This window comes from Schistocerca cancellata, chromosome 1 (genome assembly GCF_023864275.1).
Source record: "Schistocerca cancellata isolate TAMUIC-IGC-003103 chromosome 1, iqSchCanc2.1, whole genome shotgun sequence".
In the NCBI taxonomy this organism is placed as follows: Eukaryota; Metazoa; Arthropoda; class Insecta; order Orthoptera; family Acrididae; genus Schistocerca; species Schistocerca cancellata.
Genome location: NC_064626.1, coordinates 1,078,573,494 through 1,078,598,770, shown reverse-complemented (window position 1 = coordinate 1,078,598,770; position 25,277 = coordinate 1,078,573,494). Strand labels below are relative to the sequence as shown.

General features: G+C 37.0%; 1 protein-coding gene across 4 annotated transcripts in view; it reads right to left on the bottom strand.

The window, feature by feature from the left end:
* Positions 1–3,058: 3,058 nt before the first annotated feature.
* The window catches only part of LOC126090967 (probable E3 ubiquitin-protein ligase HERC4), a 230,695-nt gene continuing 208,476 nt past the window's right edge, over positions 3,059–25,277 (bottom strand). For all 4 annotated transcript variants that reach the window (XM_049907026.1, XM_049907028.1, XM_049907027.1 and 1 more), the window contains exons 21-22: positions 12,842–13,032; positions 3,059–5,501 (exon numbers count right to left, since the gene is read on the bottom strand). In XM_049907026.1, coding sequence (XP_049762983.1) covers positions 5,349–5,501; positions 12,842–13,032 — 344 coding nt within the window. In that variant the 3' untranslated portion in view covers positions 3,059–5,348. The remainder of the gene's footprint in view (positions 5,502–12,841; positions 13,033–25,277) is intronic.

Below are 25,277 nucleotides of genomic sequence, written 5' to 3'. Positions count from 1 at the left end.
CACTTATCACCTAGTTGCAATTCCACTGTATTGTAATGAAGGCCATTAAAATTTATAGTAAAGTAAGAAGATGTTTGCGAATAGAGAGACGACTCACCGGAAGGCAGAAGCACTGCGTCATATACAGATACACAAACAAAAGGCACTGAGCTTTGCTTTGCTAGCATTCGGAATGAAATTCCTTTCTTGAGCTGTAGGACGGAGACACACACACACACACACACACACACACACACACACACACACACACACACACCTGTCTCCCTACACTGTGCTCAATTGACTGTCAGGCCTTTCATGGCCCACAGTGAGGGTACTGGGGTGAGGTTGGGGTGCTGTGTGTGTGTGTGTGTGTGTGTGTGTGTGTGTGTGTGTGTTTCTCTCTCTCCTGCAGCTTGAGAAGGAAATTTCATTCCAAAAGCTAGCAAAGCAAAGCTCTGTACTTTTTGTTTTTGTATCTGCCGACAATGCAGTGCTTCTGCCTTTTGGTGAGTAGTTTCTTTATTTGTAAATAATTTGTTGTTCTCAACCAGAACTTTCTGTGCATTAATAATAAGTTATTCATAGATAAAGCTGCTGTAGATTTATTCATAAATTTTGTAGCTAGTTCGAGATGACCTATAATCCTCAAATGATTTCCCAGAAATAAAAGCTTTTAACCTTTACTCGAATAACATGTATTACAAAAAATATTACAGGTAAGCACAACCCAGATAGCACACATACCTGCCTTTCTCCCAACACATAATTTGTAATGTAGGTTTATATTAACACTACATTTAATATGCAACGCAAGCAGTGGACAGTAATCATGTACTAATGTGCTACAGAACACTGTAAATAACAAACAAATTACAGCAATTGCTTCAAATGTGAGCCGAAAATTGCACTAAAATTGCAGCATTTCTTTTTGAATGCATGCTGGTATGCAAATAAAACTATAAAACTGATGAAAACATGTTCTGCAGTGCTCTCTCCATGATAATTAGAAACCAACCAGTGTCAAGTGGAGAAATGATAGACAGTCGTGCTACGATCTACTCAGAGATGTGCACAGCTGTCTGTTTTCGACTGTGCTTGCTCTGATGTGACACTATCCCTTCTGGCACTGTGATTGCTACATTGCTCACAGCACCAGGGCAGTATTTTTCTTCAAAATTGCATGTAGCATACTGCACGAGTGTAACGTATGAGGACTTTTTAAAGAACTTTTGTCATGTCAGTGCTGTGGGTGAGTGGTCTAAGACAGGAACTGGTAATCTGTGAACCTGAGTTTGATTCCCACTAATACCAACTCTCCTTTTAATTTTATTTTATCCCTCACAATGTTAAACTATTAATTAAAAATTTAAATATATTTAAACAGTTCAATTTATACAAGTAAAATTTAGGATAGAATGTAACACTATAATGAAATGGATAGTTGCTACTCACCGTATAGCGGAGATATTGAGTCACAGCAAGGCACAAGAAAAAGGCTGTCACAGAATTAGTTTTTGGCCAACAAGGCCTTTGTCAAAATTAGACAAAACACACACACACACACACACACACACACACACACACACACACAACTCACACATGACCACAGTTTCTGGTTCCAGCTGTTAGTCTAAATCTGACAAAGGCCTTGTTAGCTGATTGTGTGACCTTTTTGTTGTGCCTTTCTGTGACTCAGCACCTCCGCTATATAGTGAGTAGCAACTATCCTTTGCATTATATTGTAAAATTAATATATTCAATTTAGTTACGCTCATTACCCTTGTAAGTCAAGAGGCTATAGGCTGGATGGTGGTGAAACAAGCGAGTACATGAGGAAATTTAGCAGGACGGTGTTTTTTGCAGAAGATTTGCTAAAGCAGCTCTTTCTAACAGATCTTTGGAGTAGAAAGTGAGATTTAAGTAGTTAGGTAGATGTAACTTAAATTTAACAGCAGAGAGGCGTAGGATGAGGCTCACTTATTTAGTTTATGTAACACTGAATATTTCAAAATATTTGTGAAATACTTGGATCAGCTTCTTAATTGTCCAGAACCAATACAGAAGCTCAGACACTCAAACACTCATAAAAACCTAGAACAAGATTTACATCCAACTATCAAAGAAATTGAAGTTATTGAAACCTTACAAAGCTAGTGGAGAAGACTCTACTACAGCAGAACTTTTGAAATGATTTTTTAAAAAAAGGGGAAAGAAAGAAAGAAGAAGAAGCTAAAATTAAACTTGGAAAACGAAAATAACCAGGAGAGGTGACCTTCGTAGATCCCATACATAACATAAGGCAATAAATAGGATATTAACCGTCTGAAACCAGCTATGTGTAATATTTGCAAGATTATACTAAACAGAGTAGAATCAACAATGGAGATTAATTGAGGTGAATATCAAGATGGTTTTAGAAAGGGCATATCGTGTTATGAACAAATATTTAATGTGGAAGACAGTCATTTGCCACAGATTACTGAATTTAAAAGGTCCATATTTTCCTTTGGAATTGGGTGTAGGATATTATGCAAGCACAGAGTATGAGAGATTTTTAAAGTGCCATTGTCATAACTCTACTGTGAATGAATGGCCTAAAGCATAGACTGGTAATTCGCAGATTAGGATTTGATTCCTGCTGATTCTATTTTCTTTTTAATTTTATTTTATTCCTCATAATGTTAAACTATTCATTATAAAATTTAAATATATTTAAACAATTCAGTTAATATACATAAAACTAATATATTCAATTTAGTAATGATTACTACCATTTCAAGTCAAAAGATTACAGGCCACCACACTAGCACACTGGTATAATTTTGTTGCGCTGCCACTGCACAATGCTTTAATTTTTCAATGGGAACTTGATGTACAGCAAGTTTTTTTTATCGTAAGTAAGCTCCTTGTTACAAATGCAGAAAAGAAGTCTATATTTTAAACTTAACCTATTTGGTCTTTACTTAAATATCATCTCCATAAGGTTTCAGTTAATTTTTCTTTCGTGTACTCTGACTGCATGCTTCCTTTTAGCTCTTATGGACACACCACAGGTAATAAATAGTTGCACTGCACATTCACGTAATTTAGCAGTTTATATTGTTATTGCAGGAAGTAGCCAAACCAGCAAATTTGTCAAACACTGTAGTTAACTTACAATATAGAAGAAAACTAATAAATACATCTCTATCACAATTACATCACACATTCAACAGTGTTCTGAAAGTATGCATACACTCTCATGACTAGCAGGCAAAAACAAAACCACATACTACAACACAAAATAACAGTTCAACTGTAATATGGAAAAATAAACACATCTCAGAACAATTTAATACACTTTATATTAAATTCAACAATCTTCATTTGTACTGTTAGCATAACAGACAAATCTGAGCAACTTCTTACAGCAGGCATTAAGTAGCACTTTCTACAAAACTTAATCTTCCATAATTGTTGAAACAGCCTGTACACCTCCTAGTACTTTCTATTTTCTGTTACCTCATCTACATCTGTCGAAGCATAATTACTGTTTTCACAAATATCCCACACTAAAAACAAACATATAAAATATATTATTCTACCACAGCAAATGTGCACAATAACTCTACCGTACAGTTAGACATGGCGTACCAACATTTCATGATGTAGCTGCCGCCATTACTTAAACATTAAGTGCCAATCATAAAATGTATCAGTTACAGATACCTTTCTTGAGAGATATGGGGAAAGAGGGGCACTTTTGGCAAAAAGGGTTGGTAAAAAGATCAGAATGTTCTTTTTTTTTTTTAAAAAAAAAGCAGATTCAAGAACAATATAACACAGCGAAGTTCTTCCAAAGTTGAGGCATATGGCAGAATGGAACAAACATAAAAATAGGAAAATATTAATATAATGTAAAACTGAAAAATAAAAAATTCAGAATACAAAATAATTTTTTAAAAAATGTAGGTAATGAAGTCATCTAAAAATCTCACAAAATGAAATTAATTTATCCCATTCATGTGTCTCTTGAATCCATGAACTACTTTAATGTAATTATTAAGTGAATGAGTACCCCCCATGATAAAGACACAGAGCAATGGCCACAAAAGGAATTAAAGAGAAGTTGCTATGGAGGTGCCGCAAATTTTTTGAGAGACAGAGAACAAGTTTTCCATACTTCTGATACTGCACAGAGTTCCAAGAGCATAACAAATGAAGCTCAAGTACGTGAATTCATGTCAACAATGAAATTATTAATATTAAAGTGCAACACATAAGTGTTTACCCCACCACTCACTACTTTTCTCATGCATTATTTCCATTCCATCTAAAACTTTGCATTAAGTAATTGATGCTTTTAAAATATGAGTTGTATTACATATATTTCTCAACATTAAAAAATAAATCATCTTGATCATGTTGAGCACCACAACTGATACTAATATTCATTATTACTAAAAACCAACTCAACTGTATTATTACACATTTATTGTTTTACAACAACTACTGCTCATAGAATAATTTCAGGTTGTCAAGTTGTGCAACCTGAACATGTTCTATGAACGAAACTGGTCGTAACATAATAAATGCATAATAATATAGCTGAGATGATTTTGATTAATCACTAATATATCATAAAGCATCTTGTTGAATTTCCTATAAGCTACACGTTACCTACTGTGTTTGAGGAATTATAAAGAAATTAATTTTTATTGTGCACCAATAACATACCAACAAACAGTTTGTCAATACCTCATCCCTCATCACTAATTAACAACTTTTTTTTTTCCTTTCTGAGCAAAACATTTTGATTCCAAGGCTTAGTATTCATAGTGCATTTGATTTTCTGTTTTTCGGTACCACAACTCCACATGCCTCTATTAATATATAACATTTTCTTAACTTTCAGTCTTTATATATATAAATCTGTATATATATATAGTGTGTGTGTGTGTGTGTGTGTGTGTGTGTGTGTGTGTGTGTGTGTGTGTGTGTTGTATATTAAAGCCACAGGAAATTTAAGTCTAGTAATAAAAATACTTTCAGCTTTGCTTATCGTATTGTTTTGAATGAGCAGAATTACAGGCACATATTCATATTTATTAAATTTGGTGCACTAGGGCTGCAGAACGTTGTCCTGCATTCATAAGCTATAAAAAATATCGTCTCTGGTCAATACTTTTCTCTACATCCATACACTTTAAATAAAATATATCAAATTTCAACATGTATTTGTGATCATATTGTATATACAAAAAATTATAGGTATTATCTGAATATTTCAACATTAAAGGCAGCATTGTATAAAATCATAAACAAATTGCTCAAAAATCTCATTTGATTCTGGCAACAGCTAAGAATACGTCTACCTAAGAGCCCCCTTAAACTATGGAGAATCCCTCTGTTTGTTGAATAGCCTGAAGCAGTTTGTAACGAAGTCTTTCCTTTGTTTTATATCGAGGTAAATCAAGCAGATTAAAGCATGTGTGTGCTACAGGAAGGTATTTGTCGTCATTTGTTGGCTGGATGTATATCTGTAAAAAAGAAGAAGAGAATGTTAGTAAAAGACAGGAAAACCATTATAAACTGCAAAAGAAATGCAAAACTTATCAGAAAAGTTAAATAAGCATTGGATAAATTGAGGATAGTGACTTTTTAAATCAAGCATACACCATATCTGTGTAGCTATCTTCTTTTTAGCTCCAGACAGAATATAGTATTCATATATAAACATTCACAAAAATCAACATACCTTACCCTTTGCGACATTCCCACTTTTTCTCTAAAACCTTTAATGTCATTACCATTTTTATATGTGCATCTATTGTTGCCCTTCAGGCTGGTAATTACAAAGGGCATTCAAAAAGTTTTGCAGAGTCATCTCTAATTCTTTTATTTTTTGCAGGAGAATAAAATTTTTTGTGAACATACTTGGAACATTTAGGTATAAGTGGGTATACAAAAGTATTTTCTTTCATTTACAGGTGAGCCATAATGGACCGTGAAGTACATGTCAGGTTGTGAAAACAGTCAGTGATGGAGTTCCTCTTCAAGACTGGCGATGACTCTGCCACATCGATTCACAGGAAGTTGCTCCCTGTTTATGGCGAGGACACAGTGGATCGCAGCAATATACACACAGTGGATCGCAGCAGTATACAGCGGTGGTTGCAGAGGTTTAAAGAAGGTGATTTCTCTCTACTGGATAATTCACGATGCGGTAGACCATCGACGGCAGTGAGTGATGTGAATAAGGAGACCACTGATCAAATCATCCAAAATGACAGATGTGTGATGACATGACAGCTTGCTGAAATGACTTGTTTGCCATTGGGTAGTGTGGTATCACTGGTACAGTCACTAGGGTACAGAAAAATCTGTGCATGTTGGGTGCCTAGATTAGTGACAAGAGAAATGAAAACAATGAGGAAGAATGTGTGCGAGGGTCTCATGAAGACCTTTACTGGAGAGTGGAAACAGTGTTTTGATGGCGTCATTACCCAGGATGAAACATGGTTGTTTCTGTCTGAATGCGAGAGCAAAACCCAATCCATGGAGTGGCGTCATCTGGGTTCCCCTTGGAAGAAGAAACCAAGACTTTCACAAACAGCAGGTCGAAAGGTGATGGCCTCCTTCTTCTGGGATCAGTGTGGTACCATTTTCATTGACTTTTTGGGACCTGGCTGCACAATCAACCGGGACCATTACTGTTTGTCATTGGACAAGCTGCAAGGTGCCCTCAAGACCCAAAGACCACCGCTTCTGGGTCAGTTTATCAGACTACACCATGACGATGTCAAACCCCATACAGCACTTATGACTCACGACAAAATCAGAAAAATTGTTCCTCATCCTCCCTACAGTCTGGTCTGATTTTCACCTCTTTGGTCGTCTGTAGGCCCACCTATGCAGTAAAACATTTGATAGTGAGAGAAAGACCTTACTTCCTGTGATAAGCGATGGTATAAAAGTCAGTCCCCAGAATTTTACCAAAGTGCATTTACATCATGGAAAGAACGTTGGGCCATATGTGCCACAGCTAATGGAGGCTACATTGAGCAGGCTCACTGTACAGCTACATGTTCCAAGTATGTTCACAAAAAATTTCATTCTCCTCCTGCAAAAAATAAAAAAAATAGAGAAGACTGTGCAAAACTTTTTGAACGCCCTTTGTACATACGTCTTATCTGAGGGAAAGTAATCAAATGTTCCAGGAAAAGGTAATTTTTAGCTATGACAAAATAGTGCCATGCAATGTGAAGAAATAAAATGATACACAAAACCTCCAAGGTTGACACAATTTACTTTCGTCTATACAGGTCAAAGTTACTTCATCTTTTGGAGTAGGTTGCTGAGAAATGAAGTAGTCCTTTTTGTATTATTTCTCAACTAATCATTGGCAACAATTTCAGTGTGATGAGATACTAAACTGAAGAATTCTCAACACTAATTTCTGGCAAGCCATGGTAAGAGGGTGATGGATGCTCAACAAATATGCTGTTGATCTCAAAGTACTGGCAGGTTTTACCCAAAAATGAATATGCTTCATGTTTGTCAAAATATAATTTTTCTTTAACCTGCATAATTTAGCACATATCTCACACTGTATAAATAACTAAGACAATGTGTCAATTTGTGTGCATATATTTCTTTTATGTTTATAAAATTGCCAATGAGATTTTGTTGTAACAACAAAGTATTTTTGAGGATCTTGCAAGTCGCCATGCCAGTGCAAAATGAAAGTAAACTACATTCATTTACTGGAGGAGCATCAAATTTCTCACCATATTCCAAACTATGCACTACAAAATTAACTACTAGCCTCCACTGTTGACAAGATATTAATCTGACAGGTAGACTCCTCGTCTTTCAACAATTATTGTACCACTGCCTGTTCACCTTCTATTACACTGTTTTTATATTCTTTTATGAATGGTTTATAAGCCTGTTTTGTACCCCATATTCACATCTTCACACTCCTAGCTTGTGTGAAACATGCGCAAAGTACTTATCTAATAATGCTGCCTAGCATGATCCATCACTTCCCTCTGTACATCTCTCTGAACTTCATTGTTTTTTACTAACATCCAGGAATGTGCGCAACACAAGCAAGGAGCCAATATCACATTCTTCGAGAAACTGCCTCCAAAATTCAGATGCAGATTATATTCAAAATTAATATAGAAATGTTCAGTGTCTGATAATTTCCACTAGTCTTAAAAATGGCCATATATTCTATGCCACAGGTCACCTATCTCTATCTGGAAACACAGGATTCAACTGACAGCAGCAGTGTACTGATGCAAGAAACATGAATTGATGCGACAAACATGAGTAGAAGCTTGCTAACACTGTCTCTCTCCTGCCTTGCCATCACGAATCCAGAACTCTGCTTAGCCTATGATGCATCATTGTAGTCTACAATGCCAGTGAACTGGAAATGAAACTGATTTAAGTTTTGGTAACAGTAAAATATTTTTGTTGGTAGCTAGTTTCATAATGGAAAAACATAAAAGGTGTTCATATAATGCAGGCTACAAACTGAAAGTAATAGCACATGCAGAAGAACATGGAAACAGAGCAGCATTTCAGACCTCCACAAATAGAAAAAAAATCAATCATGATGCACGCTAGTAAAGAAGAACTGAAAAAGGTGAGGAAGGCTAAATGTGCAAATAGAGGATTGAATGCAAAATGGTCAAAACTATAAGATGTGCACTGAAATGGATTCAAGGACACTGTCAAAATGAGGTTGGAATTAATACAAAAATGATTCAAATACATGGTCATAAGTTAGCACTTCAGTGGAACTAACAGACTTTCTGGGTTGAGTTAGTTGGTGCAACAGGTTTATGAAGCATCATGGACTTAGCATGCAAACCAAAACCAAAATATCTCAGAAAATGCCACAAGAGTATGAAGAGAAAATATTATCTTCCCATCACTTTATTATTCAACAATGTATGAAAACCATTTTGGAGATAACCTAAATAGCAAATATGGATGTGCTGGGCAACACAACTGTTGTCATGAATGGTGCTAGAATTGTAACTAAAAAAACCATGAAAAAATGCAGTACATTGTTTTCTTTCATGTTGTGTTGAAGGTACCGAACTTAATCCAATGACCAAATACCACCAGGCAGTGATGTTCACACACACGAGATGGGTTGAATGGATGAGGCTGGCATAAAATTACGGATTAACAGAGTGTGGAAGCAAAGGAGGATGATTTACTGAATAAGATTTCACTTCTTGTGCTAGATCAGCTCAGGAGTAATTTGAAAAATTCTGTGAAAGAGAAACTGATACAGGGAAATACAGAGCTTGTTGTTATTCTAAAATGACTTGCACATAACAGTTGCAACCTCTTGATGTCTTGATAAATAAATGATTTAAAGTGTATACAAGAGAGGAATGGAACAAACGGATGATGGATGAAACCCAACATGAACTCACACCAAAGGGGGATTTAAAATGACCTACAATCGAACAAGAATGAGAGAAGACGTTATTGTTAAATCTTTCAAGAACTGTGGCATACAACAATAACCAAGAAGAGAAAGAAGAAAAAAGTTTAGATGACGATTTACAGGGATTTTAAAGGACAGTTTGGTTTTATAAACTAAGAATTTATTTAGTTTTCATTTAGTCCAGCTTTGAAATCTAATAATAAAAATTGTTATTTTTTTTTAAATTGATTAAAAATTAAGGTGTGTCTTATAGTCTGTAAAATGTGGTACCCCTGGATAGAACTGAATATGTTGTGTCTTTTTAAAACAGAAGGTGAGCCCATTCACAGAAAAGCAGTCAGTGATACTTTTAAGAACACTGTTTACCATTTCTTCTGCTGCCGTATGCACGCTTGAATTGATTACAATACAAGTGCCATCTGCAAAAAGAACTAATTCTACTTATAGTATATTAGACGGTACATCATTTGGGTATATGAGGAACAACAGTGGACCTAAGATTGAGCCATCGGGAACCATGTAAGTGATTTCTCCCCAGTCAGAATAATGTCCCTGGACTACACTGTTTGAATTTCTTAGCACAAATTCTTGCATTCTTTTGGTTAGATATGACATTGTCTATTGGTTGGCTATACCATCAATACCATAAAACTTCAATTTATCTAGGAGGATACAGCAGTTCGCACAGTCAGGTGCCTTAGATAGGTCACAGAAAATATTAACCAGCAGTACTGTATTATTTAATGTTTGTAAAATTTGTTGAGTGAAAATGCAAACAGCATTCTCAGCAGGTCAACTCTTCTGAAATCCAAACTGTGATTTGCTGAGGATTTCATTGTTACTCAGGTGAGATACTATTCGAACACACAATTCGGCACATGAATGTTGTTTACAACTCAACACAAAGTAATTAACTGAATGAGATGGAAATTGGTAGATGTGATGTACTTCTACAGACAAACAAACAATTACAGTTTCAGAGAGAAACGGAGGATTTATTCAAGAGAAAGAGCTTCACAAACTTAGCCAATCAATAACGTGTTGGTCCATCTCTGGCCCTTATGCAGGCAGTTATTTGGCTTGGCATTGACTGATAGAGTTGATGGATGTCTCTCCTGAGGGACAGTGTGGCAAATTCTGCTCAAGTGGTGCTTTATACCATCAAAATCCCATGATAGTTGGAGGGCCCCTACCATAATGCTCCAAATGTTCTCAGTTCACGAGAAATCTGGATACCTTGCTGGCAAAGACAGGGTCTGGCAAAGCACAAAGACAAGCAGTAGACATTCTCGTTGTTTGCAGGTGGGTGTTATCTTGCTGAGATGTAAGCCCTGGACAGCTTGCCATGAAGGGCAACAAAACAAGGTACAGAATATTACAAACATATTGCTATAGTGTAAGAGTGCCATGAATGACAACCAAATGGGTGCAGCTAAGAACAGAAACGGCACCCCGGACCATCAATCCATGTTGTCAGAGCAGTATGGCATGTGACAGATTGGTATCCCACTGCTGTCCGGGATGTCTCCAGATACTTCTTCACTGGTCATCAGGGCTCAGTTCGGCTCACTGCTGAAGACAATTCTACTCAAATTAATCAGATTCCAGGCCAAATAACTGCTTGCACATGGGCCAAAGGTGAAAAAATGCATTATTAACTAGCTCAATTTGTGAAGCTCTTTCTCTTGAATAAATTATCAATTTTTTCCGAAACTGTAATCATCTGTCTGCACAAGTACACCACGTCTACTGCTTTCCATCCCAAGTGAATAATTCCTGTGTGGTGCCCCCCCCCCCCCCCCTTTTTTTGTATTAACCATATTTGAGTGAAGGTTCAAGGTATAAGTGACATGTGCTGCGACTTTCTGTGAATGACATTGTGCTCTGGTTCATTCGATTGAAACATATAAATTAAAGTTGTCGATACTCTTATGTGAGTTTCAGGTAAATCAAATTATTTTGTATTTACTTCAATTTGACATACCAACAACAGGTGCACTGATTTGCCAATAGTGTAATTTTAAATGTTAAATCACAGTTTATAAAAATGAAAATAATCGCTTTCTGAAAATGTAAGTAATTGGAGAGAGAAAAAAATCTACTTACCAAGCAGTGGCAGAAGCGGCAGTGGCAGAAGCGCACACATGAAAAGTATTATGTTTGCAAGGTTTTGGATCCAGTGGCTCCTTCTGCTGGCAAAAGGGTTGAAGGAGAATGAAGAGGGCCGAAGGAAAATGATTGGCGAGGTTAAGGAAAAGGAGCAGAGTTGGGAAAAGCCGCCCAGAACCCCAAGTCAGCTAAGTCTCCCCCTGACCTGGGCACCCGAAACACATTTTTATGGCACCTCTGTCGAGAGGTAATTTCAGTAATCTACTGATCATCGACCTAAATTATACTACATTTTGTATCCTTGGGTGATGACTGCCACTACTAATAATAGTAAACATGCTTTTGATGTCCAAAATATATCCAAAGACAGCTTATTTTACTTCACTATAAAGATATAAGAAAACATTAGTATGTTATGTATGTTGTTAATAATTTTATTATTGCCAAACCATTAATTGCAGTGCAAACTAGCACCAATATGAGTTCCTTCAAACATGAACAGTGTAGCCATTATATTTCTATTAGGAAGTACAGATCTGATGAGAGACCGTATATTTATTTTTGTGAGAATATTTTTACTTCTTTGTGGTATGATTTTATCTCCACATTTGTAGTGTTCAGTACATCATGAAAAACAATATCTTGTTTAGTTTGAATGCACTGGCTCCTTGTGTACTTTTGTTTCTGTTTTATCACTGACGTGACAAATGGACTTGTTAATATGTGGCCCGTATGGATTTTTATTAAAAATAACCAAACAATTGTGATCAAGATAAACATTAATAACTGTGTAGAAATAATACCAACTAATTTCAGTTACATGATGAATAACTGGTGTCATAGGAAAAAATACACATTATATAGTCTTAAGGGCTCTCCAACACACTAATTAATTATTTCCAAGCCAATGGAGAGATGCTGTGAACTGATTCCCTGTTCCTCTGTGAATGCTCACTACATCTGAAGCTCTTAAAATTTCCCTACACAGCTTGGCAAAAGTTTTTTTAATTTTTTAAAATTGGAGTGCTTGCACTGAATTAATTATTTAGACAGAGCAGAGACCAAAAGAAAGGTATGATTTAGTATGGCTAATCATAACTTTTATTTCACACAGATGGTTCTGTTGTCAAATCAAATGACTACTACATGCACTGGATTGCTATGCTCCATTTCTCGACTGTTTCAGTAGATTCCAGAAAAATGATTTCAGTTTTTTAATCAGAAATTTACTAAAATATTGTCTGCATAATATAATACAAATGAATAAGTTACTAAAATTTAATTTCAAAATACCTTTATAGCTTTCATTCCTTGGACTGGAATCCGGTCGCTTCCCGTCAAATATAATAGGAATTTTTTCTTCTGTTCTGGAGTGAGCTCATGGAAAACTTCCCAAAAATATTTTATAGTTTCATCAGATTCTGTGTATCCATTCTTGTACTGTGCATTTCTCTGTAATTCCTCCCAATCATAGTTTTCATTACCTAAGAGACACAACAACCATTAAATTATGAATTTTTTTATGTCAATGAGGAATCATAATGTAGTCAATTACAGTTTTAACAATGAGAAACAGTCCAACTGCAGTTTATGACATGTTCCAGTTGGTACTCAAAGCAGCTTCAAATACTGACTGCTCACATCATCTGAGCCTCTAGTCTGAAAATGATCATATAGACAGAGACTGGTAACTGGAATCAAAGATAAATAATTTATTGTAATCCGGCTGTTTTTCTTTGTCAAATCACTAAACCAATATTCCTTATTCAAATACAGGATTGACTTTAGTGTGCACATGCCTGAGGACCCAAGTGTACATGCATACAAGTATGCACAGGTTTCACTTTATTATTAGGGCTGTATGAGTGCATGTGACTGGAAACATTATTCTGAACTACAGGGTATTATATTACCATAAGGATGAAGTCATTGCTTCAAAAACTGCAAGGAGGATCGTACTAACAGAGACCAAAAAGCAAGAAAACATTAATGAAAAGCTTTTAATTCAAGTACAAAGTTGTGAACAGGCTTATAGGAGACTGCTCAAAGTGTCTATGACTCCAGCTGTCAGTGGATACAAGGTGTGTGTGATTTTAATTAATGGTTTAATCGAGTGGTAACTAAGAACATGTAAAATTTTTGTCGTGTGTTCCAAATGTTCTGAAAATTGCCTTTAAGGACTGCCATAAAAAGTGTTGAATACTGTTATATCATTGTATTTTACAGTTTGATTACTGACATATCTACACAATGGAGAACCTGTGGAAACCTTATCTTTCCATGGCATCATCCACAGTGGTTTGAGTACTCTATTTAGCTTCAGAGTTAACTTAACATTGGACAAAAATTAAATTGGCATCAGGACCCATCCTGAAAGAAAACAGTTACTGAACATTGTGCATTACCTTGTATAATGTACGATATGGATAAGAGGCTCCTGACATCAGGCTGCAGAATACACACATACAAAATAACTGTATCTATAAATAATAGTTTTGATGGTTACAATTTCAAAGTCTACACTGAAACACAAGAAAACATTTTGAACTGTTTGATAAGTGTGAATAGAATTTAATGAGGAAGGAACATTCTCCCCACCCACATCTCATTCCCTTTGCCCATATTAAATTCTTCATAAGAACGTCAATTCTTCGAAATGAGTCAATGCCATAGTAATTAGAGTTATAAGGATTTATCATGCACATTGTTATAATAATAGGCATCACATTAAATTGTCTTTACAACCAATTCATACATTTAAAAAAATGTGTGTGTAGATAGCATAATTTTCATAAATGGGTGACAAAGCATACCATTTAAATTTGCTAAAACTACTTTTTTTTCGTTCTATGTTGTGGTTTCTATGAGGGGTAATATGTGAGGCCTCAAATGGCAATAAAATGGAGAGTTACACATGACAATAAATAAAATTAAGTGAAAACATTACACAATGGATTTTAAAAATCGTTGGATTTTCTGACAACTGTTTCCACTTTACTCTTGCTTGGATTCTAGTTATTGCTATTAATGAGGCCAAACTGCAATTGCACATGACCTACATAATGTGGAAAAACTACTTCTTCCACCATTGAATCCTTCTGCCAGTACATGTCCATGTGGAGTCTCACTTACAAGTGCTCATGGATGTCAGTCTCAATTTGTTTTAGATTTTGATACAAAGTTATACTGAACTATTTTAATTCACCCACTTCCTTTACGTTTATTTCTCCTCATATCAGGTTTATCAGTTCTTTGTTACATCAATTCTTTTGTTATATTCACAGCTCTGCACTTCTAACTAACAGACTGTCAATCTTACAACTTTGTACCAGTTGAAGTGTATACACAAAGACATAATGGCATTTTCCCACCTTCCTATAAAGTTTTTATTAATGTACAGTTCATGAAATGTTAGAAAACTCATCATGATTCTTCAATGGACAATAAACTCAGCTGTCATGGTTACTGCTAACATAAAACTGGATCATATGACAAAGACAGATATGACTGCTTTTTGATTAATACTCATTGGCAGACACTCAAATCTGAGAAAAGGATCCTCTCCTGCCACAAAACACACTGAAATGCAACATCCCTTGGAGACCAGTCTGTGCAGAAATATGCCTTCAAATACATTACACCTAATTCTAGGTGTAAGGCATGGTTGGATTTGATGTCATTTATACCTTGGTCAACTCTCCACTTCCTGCTTTCTATGATCTAGTTGAAACATATCGATTCCCAGTGAAGCTCATCAAGTGACAGAACTTTTCATCTTCTCCTATAACATACCAAATAACTGAATTAAAGTTTTTACACCTCAGGGTTAACATTACTACACAAATTGAGGCAATTTTGTTGATGAAAAGCACGATAAACACAAAACTTTGGACAACAACTTAGCAATACAATGTTTTCCAATACAAAATATTCATGCACTGCTTTCTAAACTTCTACAAAATCAGTTCAAACTCGATTTTTATAAAAATTATAAAAATGAATCACATTCAATTTCCTTTTAAAAAATCTGTTTTCCATAACTAATTTCAGACTAATCACTTGAGAAGAGTATGTCTTCAAACATTCAGAAAACCACATTCGATTTCCCAGTGTACGCTAACAATATATGAAAATGGCGGACGACTTTATGGGAATATGCCATGACAAAAGGCCACATTGCAGCAACCTGTTGTCCGTGTATTGTTGGATGTGGCTTTTGTTTTTAAATTGAAACATAAAATCTCAATATATTGTGTTGATCCGTGGTGAAATTGTAAGTATCCAGCAAGCCCATCACCATTGGGGTCATGTCCAGTAACTGTGCAGTATCAGCCACTGGTGTGTTTCTTTATCCAGGTTCCCAAGCCTCTAATTTGGTTTCTTAATTTAGGTTCTAAAGCCTTGTGGTGGTATCAGTCTGCCGACAAAGGAATTTGCTAAGTTTTTTTTCTCCAGTTCTGAAATCTACAGGAGTATCTCACACAGGCAGCAAGCAATAAATAATATCAATTTTGATTTTAAACTTCTCAGCATTCAACACTGCCATACCAATGGACCAAAATGAGGCACTGATAAAGTTTACGCATCCTCAATGCCTGGCTAATTCATTTTAATGGCTCAAAAGACAGGATGCTTATTAGGTACCAGAACAACACCTCATTTCCATGCTCTCTCTTCCTTCAGTATCATCAACTATGATTAGTCTGAAATAAACAGCAGAAAGTGGCCCCAAAATTTCAAAAAATGTAAACTGCAATGCTGAGAAGTTTCAAATCAAAACTGATATTACTTTTCTGCCTACATGAGATACTCCTAAAGATTAGAGAAGGTACTTAGCAAATGGCTTTGTAAGCACACAGGTACCACCACAAAGCCCTGGAACTTAAATTCAGACACCAAATTACATGCTTGGGGGACCTGAATGAAGAAACCTGCCCATGGCTGGTATTGCAGAGCTATCGGGTGTGACTCCTAAGGTGATGGGATTGGAAAATTGAGTGTTATTTTCTGGATGCTTGAAAACATACTCTTTCCAACTGTGATTAAAGTAGTCTGAAATCAATTATGAAAAACAGATTTTCTGAAAGTAAAGTGAATATGATCCATTTTTGTAACTTTTATGAAAATAAGGATTCAACTGATTTTGTTTAAATTTAGAAATCAGTACGTGACTTATTTTATATTGGAAAACCTTATGCTGCTAAGTAGTTATGTCCAAAGTTTCGTCTTTTTCATTGCCTCAACTTATGTAGCATTGAAGCCCACACTGGAAATTTTACCCACTGTCTTAAAGCATGTTGTTTTGAATAAAAGTGGTTTGGAAGCTTTACCAGAAAATTGTATTTGTAAAAGAAATGTCAAATATACACTATTTTCAACTTCTCACAATGTTTTGCATTTGTAGGTTATCTGAAAACTGTACGTGAATTAAATTTTGTATTCCACATCTTTGTAAGACCAAGCTATTGCGTATTGTGTGTTTATGAGATATAAAAATCCAAAGTTTACATTTTTTTCATGCCATAATTTTTGCACACAACATTGATTTAAATTATCTAGCATTGTTAGTCACCGATGGATAATCAAATATACTCTTCTAGGCATTTAAACCATGCTCTTTCTAATGAGCCCAGTTTGGAGAGTTTTACAGAACACAGTTTTGTGCAAAATTAGATCAAAATTAGCAAATTTTTTAGGTCTTTTACAAAATATTGAAATTTGCATGTAATTTATTTGGCATGGGAAAGAGATACTGAAACAGTGTATTTGAGAACCTTGTGTTGTTAGGTTACTGCATGCCAAGTTTCATGTTCATCACATCTTTAGTCCCTCAGATGTAAGAAGTCAAACTCAGAATTTTTTTTTCGGGTGCCAATTTTTTCGAGCAATTTCGCCTTTCTATAACATCTCAGCCAGTATTGCTTCAATGAATGTTAAACTTTACCAATGTTCATCATGGACCTGTGTGAATGTTCACATAAAATTTTAGCAAAATCCACGACGGTCAAGCAGGGAGGCCTAAGTGAGTTAGCACGAAGTGACACAGGAGCAGGAGGATTATTTGGAGAAAGTTGTTGCAATAATAGTAGTAATGAATTACAACAATCTGCTTCCATAAACCATTACAAAGGAGCACAAGGACATAGGTCAACAATAGATTATGAGCTAATAAATGAAAAGTTAGGTTCAAAGATGTGCACGATTTCAGAGGACGCAATATTAGCTCAGACCTCTATATACGAATAGCAGAGTGTGACCTCCACAAAAAGTGGAAGATACAAAAACCTCCTCAACGCAGTCAAATCAATGAAGAGTAAACAGTGAACTTATTACATTAAAAAATCATAAAACAGTTTTATGCAAAAAGAAGGAAGCGTTATCTATTAGGAACTTGTACTGAAAATAATCTGGATATGCAGTGGCAGAAGCCCTTGGGGAAAAAAAGAAATAAGAAGTAGAAGTAGTTTGAGGATATGGAACGAGGAAATCAAAGAGATGTTATAACAATATTTGTTTATGGTTCATTTTTATATATTTGCTTTAAAATTTTCGAATCTTCGTACTATATTTTCAGTATATGTAAAGTAAAGTGCATTATACTGGAGGTTGAAGCTCCTTGTATTGTACGTGAATAATGTAAGTAATACACTATGTAAATTGTTTATTATGTTACATAATTTTCTGATGACCTTTCGTATCCAAAAATATTTTGTGCGTATAAATTGTTCATGTTGATGTAAATTTAACAATTTAAGAAATGGTCACACTTAACAATGATATAAGAAATGGGTGTGTGCTTTTGTTTGAAATGAAAGTCACTCTGGGGATTGGAAAAGGTGACAAGGGTGCATTCGCATGCCACCTAGAGCAAGTGTGGGAAGTAAGACACACAGTCTGTAGGCAGCAGTGACTGAGGCAACACCTTTGTGAAGCAGGAGAAGTTTTGCCTGCAAATTCGTCCAAAATGCCTCAAATGGAGACTGCAAATGGCTTACAGCTATTCATATTGTGTTTCTATTTAACTGCTGGATAAAATCTTAGGAAAAGAATTGAATAATCTGATTTAGTTATCCATAAAACACATCACACGGTCAAATCCTGTAAAAAAGGTAACTTTATTTGTGACAAAGCAAGTTGGGATATTTTTACTTCCCCTCGTTTTGCCATCTGCCACCTTAAAATTAATCTTTTTCAATTTTGACTAATTACTATTAACATATGCGAGTATAATCTGCATTTCCATAAAGAGAAAGGTTGGCCCTCAGTTTTAAAGAATATAACACCAGATCTAATTTTGTGCTTAGTTTTATGTACGTAATTGATTTTCTAATTTATTTTGACTATTATTAGTTAGTGTGTTTCATTATAGGGTGAAATCGGTAATTGTTTCATAACTTAAATTCTATTGTTGATTTATAAACAAATATAAATTCTGTACTAATTATAAACATTTGGGGGAATAACTAATAGTATTCTTAAACGATCTATTTGGCTCTATTTGAAAACATGTTAGCAAAACCAGCCCTTAATTAATTCCTAAGTAATTTTCAGTTTCATCAAAGGTATTGTTTGCATAACTATATATGTTAATTTCATCATTTAAACAAATAATTCAGCTTAAACCTCGCAGTAGAAGAAACTGTCAAAAAGATGCAATTTTTCTATGTATTCAGTTAATTTAATGAGTTAAGCTTTAATTGTAATTTCTGTAAATTAAACAACGAACAATGTGTAGTTTCAGCACTTATTTTGAAGGGATATATAACGGCCCAATTTTTGGTTCTAAGACAATCAGTCCACGGCTGAGTTTCGTACAAGAAACCTGTGTTGGTTAGAACAACAACAATGCATCAACTTAGCCGTGAATAAAGTGTTACACCAACAGGCCGTGTGTTAAAGCAATGACAGTATCTATTAAATTTATTTGAAAGACTGTGAACTGTGTGGTTAGGTTGTTACTGCTCATAGACGTTCAACAGAAAACTATTGTAACAGTATGTAGAGGTTTGCCTGCAGACTATTAATCAGGCTTATTGAAAGTTAAATAATAGTGCACTGGCCATGTGACTGTGTATTATTGGTGGGTGTAAACAGTGAAAGTGAAGAACTGTGAAACGTAACTGTGTACCTGTTGGCTACATTATTTACAGTAGTCAGTGTGGAAATTACAAACCCCATTTTTCAGCCAGTGTAGCAACGCAGTACGTCGACACTGAGGACAATCAATGAAGAAAAAAAGCAAGTGAATGTCACATACTGAATAGCTTTTCCTATTGACAGGAATATTCTCCCATAGTGCACTTTAGTTGGAAACTAAACCTAATTTTAGTCAGAGGGTTATACGTGGCTTTTCCCATAACATGATTATTTGTTCTGTTGGGGTATAGTATGTGTGACAACATATAGACAGGGTTTTATGTTATTTAGGTAAAAGCATACTAAATTACTAAAGTAGAGGTAGGGTTATACGTGGCGCCTGGTGACAGTACCATTTACAGAAGTTAAGAGCCCGTACATAGTTAAGCACAATTATACATTTTACAGACAGGTAGGATTCTTTTGGAAAAAGTAGAAAGGTATCAGGGGCACGAATTTGTTAAAGCAGTTAAATTATTATATATGTGGTTTAAGCAATTATTAAAAATGTATAAAGATAAGTATATGCAGTATAGAGAAGTGAAGCAGGACGATAAGAGTGATGACACTTCTGTAAACAGTGATCAGGAGCAGGACAGAGAGGTATCAATTTTACTGATGCAGGTAGAAAATATTGATTTGGGGAATGAGACTTCTATGCTGTAAAACCCATCTCAGATTAAGAAAGAAGTAGATTCAGAGGAGGAAGACAAGGAGGTAGACAATAATCAACAAAATGAACAACAACTGATTGATTTGTATGCATTATTAGGCAATATGCATACACAGCTGATAGCACAAAACAAGAACACTTCAATTCTAAGCAAACAAATGTCAGCACAAAACAAGAACTTGCTGGCTCAAAATGAAAAACTTATGAAAACACAGTCGAAAAACACTTAAGAAACAGAGTGAACAAACGGAAAGGAATGACCAAAAGTCAGAAAAAGTTAATAAAAAAGTAGGTTTTCTGACTGGGGTACTTATATTAATATGATGAAAGATGTGAAAGATTTAGGTGAAACTGTTAATAATATACAGGCAGAAATTGTGGACATTAATGACAGGTTTGAAACCAAAGTAGAGAAAACACAGAAACAGGTTGAGCCTATGGTAGAGTCAAAGGTTGAGGAAAAGTTTTCCTATGTTAAGAAATCAATAACGGAAGTGAATGAAGAACAGATTTCTCAACTCAGAGTGACTGTTCAAGAGACTGAGAAAAACCTAGAAAGGAAAGTAGAGCTTAGCGAAGAGAAGTGTTGGCAATAACACTTCCAGTATACAAGAAAAAATCAGTGACATAGAAAGAAAGATTATGTGTAATGGCCCTTATGTGGTAGACAGAACACCAATTTACAAGGTACTAGAGGGCGAAGAAAAATTCGACACTTACCGAAAACATAGTGGATTATCCCCTGTGGATTTTATTAAGGACTGCAAAAGGCTATTTCCTGAAAATATCTCAGAACAGGCAAAAGTAAATATCATAATTAGTGATTTAGCAGGAGATGCTAGACGATGGGGAATTACCTCAAGCACTGAAGCAATGACCTTCAGTAATTAACTTAAGGAGTGAAGAAATGACCTTCAGTGAATTTAGACAGAAATTTTTGGATGAGTATTGATCCGAGTAGATATAAAATAGCCTCTGGCACGAGTTTTTTATGGTGAGAATGTTCGAAGGTAAAGGCTGAATGAACATTAAAGAATTTTGTGTCATGGTATAGGAGATTGGCTCACTTAAGGAATTTAAGGACTGATTCCGAAATCATATGGGAACTCTGGAAGATATTACCTCAAGATTCCAAAAGATATGTAGACAGTAACCACCAAACTTTCTTTTCATTTTTAGAAAAAGTGACTGATAAAGACCACTGGCAAGAAAACAATTTTCCTCAGAATAATAACCGCCGGAATGAAAGGAACGATCGGAATAACAGCAATCATGAGCAACGTGATAATCTGTATCAGGTTAATACTGTTCAAAGAGGAAGAGGAAGATTTTCCTCTAACCATCGTGGAAGAGGACAAAGGCCGTGAAATAACTCCCATACGGAGTAGTTAAACTAAATAATGTGAACGTTGAGGGTCGGATGGACGTGAGAACAAGATACAGGAGGCCCAAACGCAATAAATATTCTTAACGAAGACAGAGAATCTTCAATACGCTCAACGACGGTGCATATGAGAGGCCGGGCACTAGGCCTACCACCAGAAAGTATCAATTATGAGTCCCATTGATTTTTGGTGTTTAGGGCAGATGCTGTTGGAGGTTATGGAGGAAAGGCTGTCCTCTGTTACAAATTAGCTCACAAAATTTGGCAAACATTGTCTAATACAGCACAATACGAATTAGTGGAAAAACAGTACTTTGGGTGCAACATTCTGGAGAACCATTGAAGGACTATGTTAATAGAATTAAAAAAATGGTGCTCAAAGTTTACAGAGGAACAGATCTTGAACTACATACGTTGAAGTAATGTACCAAACTGATAGAACACGAACAGTGTTCAAGAGTCATCCAGGGAATTTTGTACAACTAGATCAATTGATTTAGCAAGTTGAGGCTGTACGGAAACCTGATAGGAAGCAGTGAGAAGGGGATGGTTCGACATTATCAAGGGAGAAGGATGAAGGACCTCTGGCTATGGAGCAGACTTGGAATACCATTCGATTTGTTGGTTGATTTGTGGGAGGGGACCAAACAGCGAGCGAGGTCATCGGATTGGAGAAGGATGGAGAAGAAAGTCGGCTGTACCCTTTCAAAGGAACAATTCCAGCTTTTGCATGAAACAATTTAGAGAAATCATGGAAAATCAAAATCAGGGTGGCCGGACATGGATTTGAACCATCGTCCTCCCAAATGACAGTCCAGTGTGCTAGCCACTGCGCCACCTAACTTCCGGGAGTATCATTAGATGATTCAGCTGTTACCAAATGGACATCTAGCTGTGGACTGTCGGGTTAAGGGTAAAAAGAAAAACAGACATAGTGGAGAAAGAGTGCTGGGGTGTTATAGGATTATTTCAGCACTGAGTTCTCGCATCCCTTTTAGTTGCCATGTTCCTTTTACATGTGCTAGTGATTAATGGAGAACCAGTATGTGCACTGCTCCATGTGAGCAGTTCTGTGTTGGTTGGTTGGTTGAAGAGAGGGGGGAAAGGGACCAAACTGCTTGGCCATCAGTCCCTTGTTCCTAATAAACAATTCCACAAGGGAAAGAAGAAAACAAAAGACACATACAGCACAATACCGAAAGGAAGGAAAAACCAAAAGAATGAAGCAAAGGCAACAAACACTTAAAGGAACAAAAGAGGACAAGAAAACAACAGAGAAACACAAGAAACAGTTAGAGCAGATTAAAACAAGAAAGCAGATTACCATGGCTGGCCATCCACAAGAATAAAAAGGAGAAACCAGCCACTTCACAATACATTAAAACTGCCAACCTAAAAGCACTAGGGGAGAGATAACGAGGGACAAACGATAAGTGCTAAAACTTATATAGAAGGATAAAACACACACACCCCTCCCCCCCCTCGCATAAAACCTAAAACTAGATCAGCCGATAAGGCATTGTCTGTAATGAGTCCAGTAAACAAAGTTTAAGATGTAGGGCAGCCAAAGCAGGACAGCTTAAAAGTATTTGGGCCACTGTCAACCACACATCGCACCGTCACTGAGTTGGTTCTTCACAGCGCAGGAGGTAGCTGTGGGTCACCCGAGTGTGGCCAATGTGGAGCTGGCAGAGAACCACAGAGTCCATAGGAGAGGCCCTCATCGAGGACTTCCACACATTCTTAGTCTCCTTAATGGCATACAGTTTGTTGTGCATACTGAGGTTATGCCATGCCATCTGCCAAAGCTGAAAAACCTTGCAGTGTAATAATGAACGTAGATCAGTTACGGGGATGCCAATGTCCAGAAGTGGTTTCCGTGTTGCCTGTTTGGCCAGCTTGTCGGCAAGTTCATTTCCTGGAATTCCGATGTGACCTGGGATCCACACAAACACCATTAAACGACTGACCCATTTTAAGGTATAGATGGCCTCCTGGATGGTCCCTACCAAAGGATGGTGAGGGAAGCACTGGTCAAAAGCTTGGAGGCTGCTCAAGGAATCAGTACAAAGAAGAAATGACTCACCAGGGCATGAGCGGATGTGCTCAAGAGCACGAGATATGGCTGCTAGCTCTGCAGTGAAAACACTGCAGCCATCTGGCAAGGAGTGCTGTGCAATATGTCCTCCATGTACATACGCAAAGCCGACGTGACCATCAGGCAGCAAGCCGTCACTGTAAACCGCTTCATGACCCCGGTACATGTGAAGAATCGAGAGGGAGTGACAGCAGGGAGAGCCACAGGATTAACTGAGTCCTTAGGGCCATGGGAAGGTCCAGGCGAAGCTTCATCCTAGGTCTACACCGTGGAGGTGTATGGGAATGGACCTCGAGTACAGGTGGTAAAGGGGAGGACTCCAGTTCAGACAGAAGGGATCGGACGCAAAGCGCAATCGTAAGCCCTGACCTAGGCTGCCGATGCGGGAGTTGAACTGCTGTGGTTGGGAAAAGGAGACTGTAATTCAGATGCTCAGAAGAACTATGAATGTGTGCAGTGTAATTGGTGAGCAGTTGTGCACGTCTGGTCTGCAATGGAGAACTCCAGCCTCCACCAGTATGCTTGTCACCGGACTCGTCCTAAAAGCTCCTGGTGCTAAGAGAACTCCGCAGTGGTGCACTGGGTCAAGCAAATGCAATGCTGAGGGCACCGCCGAACCATAAACCACACTCCCATAGTCAAGGTGGGATTGAACAAAGGCTCTGTAGAGCTGCAACAGTTATAGCGGTCTGCACCCTATTTGGTGTTGCTCAGACAGCAGAGGGCACTGAGGTGCTGCTAGCACTTCTGCCTAAGCTGACGAAGATGAGGAAGCCAAGTCAATCGAGCATCAAAAACCAGTCCTAAGTATCAATGTGTCTCCACCGCCGTGAGTGGATTGTCATTACGATAAAATTGTGGTTAAGAATGAACGGTACGATGCCGACAGAAGTGCATGACACAAAACTTTGGGGCTGAAAACTGGAAGCCGTGGGCTAAATCCCATGACTGCACCTTGTGGATGGCCCCCTGTAAGTGATGCCCAGCTACACCAGCACTGGAGGAGCAGTACAAAATGCGGAAGTCATCTGCATACAGAGAAAGTGAGACCGACAGCCCTGCATCTGCTACTAGACCATTTATGGCCGCTAAAAATAGAGAGACACTCAGTACAGAGCCCTCCGGGACTCTATTCTCCTGGATGTGGTCAGCAATATGGGAGGCACCAACTTGGTATGGAAAGTACAGAGTGACAGGAAGTTTTGGATAAAAAGCGGGAGTGGCCCCCTGAGACCCCACTCATATAAAGTGACACGGATATGATGTTGCCAGGTTGTGTCACATGTTTTCTGTAAATAAAAAAAGACAGCAACCAGGTGTTGGCACCTGGAAAAGGCAGTTCGAATGGCAGACTCAGACACAAGATTATCAGTGGTAAAGCAACCCTGGCGGAAACCACCCTGGCATGGAGCCTGTAGGCCACATGACTCCGGGACCC